Below are 6,573 nucleotides of genomic sequence, written 5' to 3'. Positions count from 1 at the left end.
ACAATCAGACTGCAGATATTAAGTTTTAAATCAAATTAGGAGGTTATTCACATGAACTCTGCTATTGTTCAAAAACAAAAATATTTTTTTTCTATAAATAATAGTTAAATTAAATTTCCGAATAGTGTTTAAAATAAAAACTTAACAAATAAGAAGCTCTTGGAGGTATTTTCTATTTTCGTAGGGGCCTGAAGTTGAAACTTCATTACATTGATGATAGATCCATCCTTGATTACACAACGTATTAAAGAGTATACAACCTCGTGTACGAGTACTGGAATATTATGGAAGTGTCATAGAAAATCAAACTTGGATTCTTGACATCACGACGACGCGACCTTTCAGTTTTCATTACGGACAAATGCATGACATTCTGTTGAATTGTTACGACTATGAAAGTCGTGATTTAATGTCTCGTGAACTCGCAGTCTTACAGAACGCCACAGTCGCGGCAGCCAAGAAGGAGAAGGGGTACCGTAAACAGAGCCATCCGTTCCTCTAGCGGAAGGAATCCAAATAACCCATTATACGCGGGATTAGGTCATGTTCGCAATGTAACAAAGTACAGAGTCCTCGAGTCGTGTTCCTTTAGGGTGTCGCGCGCGTGTCACCCGGTCTTGCCAAGGACACAATTTACGCATAAACATAACTGCCTCTGGACGATCGCATTCTTCGTTGAAAACTCGACCGAGGATCGCGCACGTTTTTTGAGACGTGCTCGACGTCGCGCGTATAATAGAACATTGTTTCTGTCAGCTCGGTGAAAACGCGTGCACCCTCCCTAGTGTCCTTTCGATTGCACGAAGCGGAACGCAGCCTTTCGTGGGGTGGACCGAATTGACTTCGAATAATATTTTGCGACACAGAGTGATCTGATACGTATTAGAAGCTCGAGTGAAATGTAAAACTGGAGGGTCGGAGAAAAATCGGGCCGACGACGAACGCGTTGACCCAGTTTTAAAAAAATAAAGGCAAACTGCGTCTCCTAGGCACTTTTTGTCGGCCATACTTTTCCATAACCCTCCATCGATCCTCGAGATACGAAGACTGTCGATAATTATTAAATCACTCTGCACTCTACTTTTCTTCGAAGAAAATCGGTAAGAATACTTTCTGAAAGGAGAGCGCTTGCACAAATGCAACCTGAAAATTAACTATGGGGGAATTTCTGCTGTTTCGAGTACGGTTCGTTGTAATAACAGTGTTCGATTCTTTATTTCTTTAACGTAATTGGAACACAATTGACCGAGACGAGTCAACGACAGATGTAAGATCGAATGATGGGGGTGGTCAAACGGTATGTGGTAGGGATAGCGTTACCTCAGCGGCCTTGAACGGTCAATTGATTTTATCCTAACTCGATCACCGTAGAATCGAACAATATAACCTCTTACCGCATAGTGTGCAATATTTTGACATAGCACAAAATATAATACAACAAATGCAATATAAATTTATGTTTAAACAAAGACAGAAGTTTTTATTATTTATTCTAAGTAATTATTAATATATTATATATATTCTAGTAATAAGTTTTATATATATATATATATATATTTGTTTTGTTTATATACATATAAATGATTTTAAGCAAAAAATGATTGTTATAAAATGAAAGTAAAAAATTATTTTTTAAATATTTTTCCAGGAATTTTTCTATTATTTCCTTCCTGGTAAATTTTTGTTCATAGTCGATAAAAATTCATGCGGTAAGGGTTTGAAGAGGTATTTCAAAATCCAAAGAAGTAATACTCTTAGTGGATTAAATATTCGATGAAATAATCCCGGACATAGAAGATGAAATAATTACAGGGCCTGAACAACAGTAATAATTGAGACGTGTAAAAATGAAAAAAAAATTAAATCCGAAAAAATCGAAGCAGCATTTCTCCCAGAGTTAACTTTATCAAATTCTTCCCTTGAAGCGAAGAACACCGATGAATCCCAATGGAATTGTTTATACTGTCACAACCGATGTCGATCGCGCACGGCTTAGTGAGACAGAACAGTCGAAAGGCTATCGATCGTCGTCCGCTTTGTCGCGAATCTCTCTTCGAAATATACGAAAACAGACGGCGGACTGGTCGTCGCCGACTAATGGCAGCGAAACGACGGCGAACAACTTTATGACGCGTTTTAGTTTCTTTCTCGTCGAGTAACAGAGCTTGGTTCGGTTCTCGAACTCTGTTCCCAAAAAACAAAAGGAAAGCCCACGACATGTTTTCATTCTCACCCCAATCTCTGAATGTTTCAGCGCCACCTTTGTTTCATCGTCGAACCCAATCGAATCGCCCGTGAACGATCAGAGGACCGTTTCGTTGTAATTCGAATCCCCCATTATGCGAGTGAAAGGTATTGGCTGCTCAAGGTCACGCCCCGGGCGAGTGAAAGGTATTGGCTGCTCGAAGTCACACCTCGAGCGAGCGAAAGATATTGACTGCTCAAAACCACGCCCCCCGAGCGAGTGAAAGGTGTTGACTGCTCAAAGCCACGCCCCCCGGGCGAGTGAAAGGAATTGGCTGCTCAAGGTCACACTCTCCCGGGCGAGTGAAAGGTATTGACTGCTCAAGGTCACGCCCCGGGTGAGTGAAAGGTATTGACCATTCAAGGTTACACCCCTGCTACGAATAGATCCAAATCTTTTACTCTTACGCAATGCAATACACTTATACGGTACGAATTAAGCCCGTTTTATCTATTAGGCACAATGAGTACATTTATTGGACCAGAAATCAGAGAGGCACATCAAGATGACAATACAAAAGGACTTCTATTATTACAAAAGAATTTCCGCAATGATCAATGTAACCAATGAAAACGTAGTCTCGGTTATACAGTATATCTCAATCAATGATCATTACCATCATTTATTTCCCTCTCTTCATTCGTTGTTATGTAACTATCCCCTCCATTTGTCAATGTATTATAACGAATAAGTCTCCCGTGTGTTAATAGAAGTTCTACTGTATTATTAAATGTGCTAAACATACTGTTAAAGTCTTTCTATTACATTTTGCCTAGTTGCTTTATCTTGTTCTCGTTTCATTTTTTACTTTCTTTATTTTATCCATTGTTTTATTTGCTTTTCATAAGTTAAGAACGAAGGTTTTAACAATAACATATTTAGTTACATGCCGCTGTTTAAACAACATTTTTGTATAGGATGCGAGTATTTGATTCGAAGTATACATAGAAGAAAAATAAACTATTGTTTGTTCAACGTGAAACATACTTTCATCGTATAATTCAGATTGTAATTTTTCTTGAACAAATAACAAAAAGTTGTTCATTTTTTATTCGGTTTTTGAAATTTTTCTCCAGATGTGAATTTTGCCTTTTACTTATCGATACGCAGAGCATACGAAAAGTTAGGTTACATTATCCTAAAACCGGAACCTAGAATATCATTTTGACTAGTCAATGAGAGTACAGAATAATTTTTGCCCTACTCTGATTTCCTGATTCTTTGGACATAACGCGTAGGACCTACGAAACGTTTTTTTGCATATTTCATGATTCACTTTCATTGAATGATAGTAAATATAAAGTCAATTTTAAGCGAAATACACAATAGCCTTAATGTGGTCCTGGGTGGGGGTAGTCGGTGCGTGACCTTCAATCGCCAAAACATTTTCCTTTCACTCGCGACTTTCACTTGGTCATTCAGAGTCGCAGTTCCCTAATCGTTCGGAGCGGTGCACACGGTGGTAAAAAAGAAATCCGTAGAAAATCTCGGTCAAAGCGTAAACGTCTCCTCATTTGTGACAGCTACTATTATCTCCCCCTCTCCCTGCAGTTCTCGTTTCGTTCACTTCTTTTATTTCTTCCTCGTGTAATTTACTTTGTTACTTAAAATCTACCGCGCGCCTCCACGAATCTAGCTCTGAGATCCTCTAAGATGCGTGTAAATCTACAATTACAGTGTGTGAGTGTGTACTTTACGCAGAACGTGAGTATTCTGAAATTAGTTTCCCTCTCTTTCTCCCTCCCTTCCTACCCCCTCTCTCGTTTTTTTACGTTCGATGTCTCGAAGAAGCCGTCGCAAGCAGTTAAACTCGATAATAATTTGTTTTGTTTATCGCTTTTTTTTTTTTTGGTTTCTTTTTTTGGCCATGCAAAAATATGCCAACTTGTTAGTAGCGGGGGCGTCTCGTCGGTACGAACGCCGCTCCCTCTTGCTTTCGTTTCGTTTTTTTTTTTTGTTTTTTTTTTCGTTTGCCTGTTGCATTCGATATTATTTCATTAATTATACTAGTACTTTTCATCGTCTTCAGGTTCGTTCCGCGCGTGTATCGACGACCTTCGGGTCAAGCTCGCAAGAAGATCATTCGCGAAGCGGTTTAGCGGAAATGCAGCGTCCTTAAAACTTACGGCGGTGAAATTACAGAGAGATTTACGGGTTGGTTAATCGGTACACACCCTCTCGTTTCTTTTTTTTGTTTTTTTTTTTGGTTTTTTTTTTGGAATTTTCTCGGTTACTTCGTTGAACAGAGTCCGCCATTGGCTGGCTGGCTCGAACACTCGAAGAACACCGTTCGAAGAATACATCTGTTCTTCCGTGCTGTCGAAGGTTCTCCTGATCGCTGCGCGGTCCCGGGGATTCCCCCTGCTCTGCCGGTGATCCGTACACCACTGCCGAAAAAAAGTCCGGGACGATCACCAGACGTAACATTCTCATGGACCGTTCGCGCGTAGCACGTATAAATTTGAACATCGCAGAGGTCGACGTGACAGAAAAATGAACAGGGGTCTATTTCGTTCGACCTCGGTCCCGTCAACGTCTCGTGGGACAAATGGAACGGAGAGATACGAAAACACGGGTCTAAAATCGGAAGATCTGGTCCGTGACTAGAAATTGCCAAAGCTTTGTAAAATTGCCGTTAAAAATGTTTGAGCGGTAGCGTACGCCATCCTTCTCTGTACACCCTCGCCATCCATCGAAAACTGCCCTTTTGGGGCACTCTATCACGGATGATATGCCGTCTGCCAGGAGTGCCGAGACGACCGTTTTTCGTTGTTCCACCATATACCGCTGGACCAGGTGGCTGGGACCGATCCTCCGACCCCCTTGTATCCGGCGAAGTCCCTCACGGGGCGCTGGGCCGCTGGACCCACCTTGGGTCGGATACCCCCAAGACGCTCGTTCGTTGTTACGCCGTGTGTGTGTTCCTCAGAGCAGGAGCCTCGAGACAACCGTCCGGAACCGCAAGAACTTTCACAAGTACTCTCTGGGCCTGGGCGGGGGCCTCTTCCTGTCGGACCTGTCCCCGGTGGACGGGCCCTGCTCCCTGTCGTCGGTGCACTCGAGCATCTGGGTGGTCTCCGTGGCCTCGGACGGGCTGATTGGTTGGGTGGTGAGTGGCGCCAGCGGCGCGGCGCCCTTGTTCCGCGACTTGCTCCTTCGTTTCCTGAGGATCAGTGGGCCCAATGGTGTCGAGTCATCGCCGCGGGACGTGGACGCCTGAGCGAGTCTCTCGAGTAGCTCCTTGTTCACCTCCCGCGACGAGCTCTTGTAGTCGGCGTCCTTCAGTCTATCGGACTGCTGTGACTGATGGTGATGATGGTGATGATGATGATGCGAGTCCTGGGACTTTGGGATGCACTCGGTGATGGTGCCTTGCTCCCTGTACCCTTCGCTGGCCATCGTCGACACGGAAACGGTCGCTATCGTCACCTTGGGTACCGCGAGTCCGTTGCTACCGGATGTTTGAGTGGCCTGCGAGCCATACGAGATCTGAGGCTGAATGGACAATTGACCCTGAGCCGAACCCGTGCTACCGGTAGCGAACGTCACCTTCTGCTGGGACGGACTGATCGCCGGAAACCGGTTCATCAGCGTCTGCAGGATGTCCTCGATCTTGGCCAATCTCTGGTTCACCCGTTGCACCTCTAGCTTCAGGTCTACCTTTACCTCTAGCACCGCGGCCAGGATCTCGCGGTCGTGACTCGGTTGTGTGGTGATCAGTCCGTCATCGTAGCTCTCCAATCGACGAAGTTGCAGCTGTTTCGAGTCCGCTGCCGCGGCAGGTTGCTGCTGTTGGCTCTCCTTTGCGGTCTCTGCGTCCGTGGCTTCCTCGATGGTGCCGCTCAGCTTACCGAACTTGGGGAACACCTTGTTGCTGCCGGCGCTGGAACTGGGTCGCGCGTCCCTCGCACTTAGAGACCGCTTGAACGTTTCCGCGCCTGCACTTGCCTCGCTACTGGAATCCAGGCTCGCACTTCCTGCGTGGACAACGATTTTTCCACCGGTTAGTCGTGTTTCGTGCAGCTACATTCGTGCCGAAGAACAGAGAGAACGAGGCACACTGGTGCGAGGTGCCAACTTGTATATTCCTCATTGTATCTTCGCGAGGGTATGGTCAATGGTTCGGCGAGATTCTTCCGATAAAAATGAGTACCAACACAACCATATTCGGACTACTTTTAAGTACACGTGTAGTTTTTGAAAAATTATTCGAATTGCATACATTTAAAAGTAGTCGAATTGTGTACAATGAGAAATATGACAATTTTTAATTCGTATTAATATAGCCCTGTAGTTCCACGGTTAAAGAATATATATTGGGTTGTTCG

General features: G+C 44.1%; 1 protein-coding gene and 1 long non-coding RNA gene across 10 annotated transcripts in view; one reads left to right on the top strand and one right to left on the bottom strand.

The window, feature by feature from the left end:
- The first annotated feature begins 201 nt into the window (after window positions 1-201).
- Window positions 202-2,851, top strand: LOC143146625 (uncharacterized). 3 transcript variants are annotated; one of them, XR_012992036.1, is made up of 3 exons: window positions 202-1,100; window positions 2,255-2,582; window positions 2,703-2,851. It is a non-coding gene; the product is annotated as an uncharacterized LOC143146625 (long non-coding RNA). The 3 variants fall into 3 exon arrangements; XR_012992037.1 differs by having other exon boundaries at window positions 2,255-2,593; XR_012992035.1 differs by having other exon boundaries at window positions 2,255-2,851.
- Window positions 2,852-5,212: 2,361 nt separating this feature from the next.
- The window catches only part of Eag (potassium voltage-gated channel protein ether a go-go), a 174,668-nt gene continuing 173,307 nt past the window's right edge, over window positions 5,213-6,573 (bottom strand). For all 7 annotated transcript variants that reach the window (XM_076311058.1, XM_076311056.1, XM_076311060.1 and 4 more), the window contains one exon: window positions 5,213-6,222. In XM_076311058.1, coding sequence (XP_076167173.1) covers window positions 5,216-6,222 — 1,007 coding nt within the window. In that variant the 3' untranslated portion in view covers window positions 5,213-5,215. The remainder of the gene's footprint in view (window positions 6,223-6,573) is intronic.

The sequence above is a fragment of the Ptiloglossa arizonensis genome, chromosome 5 (assembly GCF_051014685.1).
Source record: "Ptiloglossa arizonensis isolate GNS036 chromosome 5, iyPtiAriz1_principal, whole genome shotgun sequence".
NCBI lineage: Eukaryota > Metazoa > Arthropoda > Insecta > Hymenoptera > Colletidae > Ptiloglossa > Ptiloglossa arizonensis.
The sequence above is the reverse complement of the archived record's forward strand: the minus strand, read 5'-3'. Positions and strand labels throughout refer to the sequence as shown.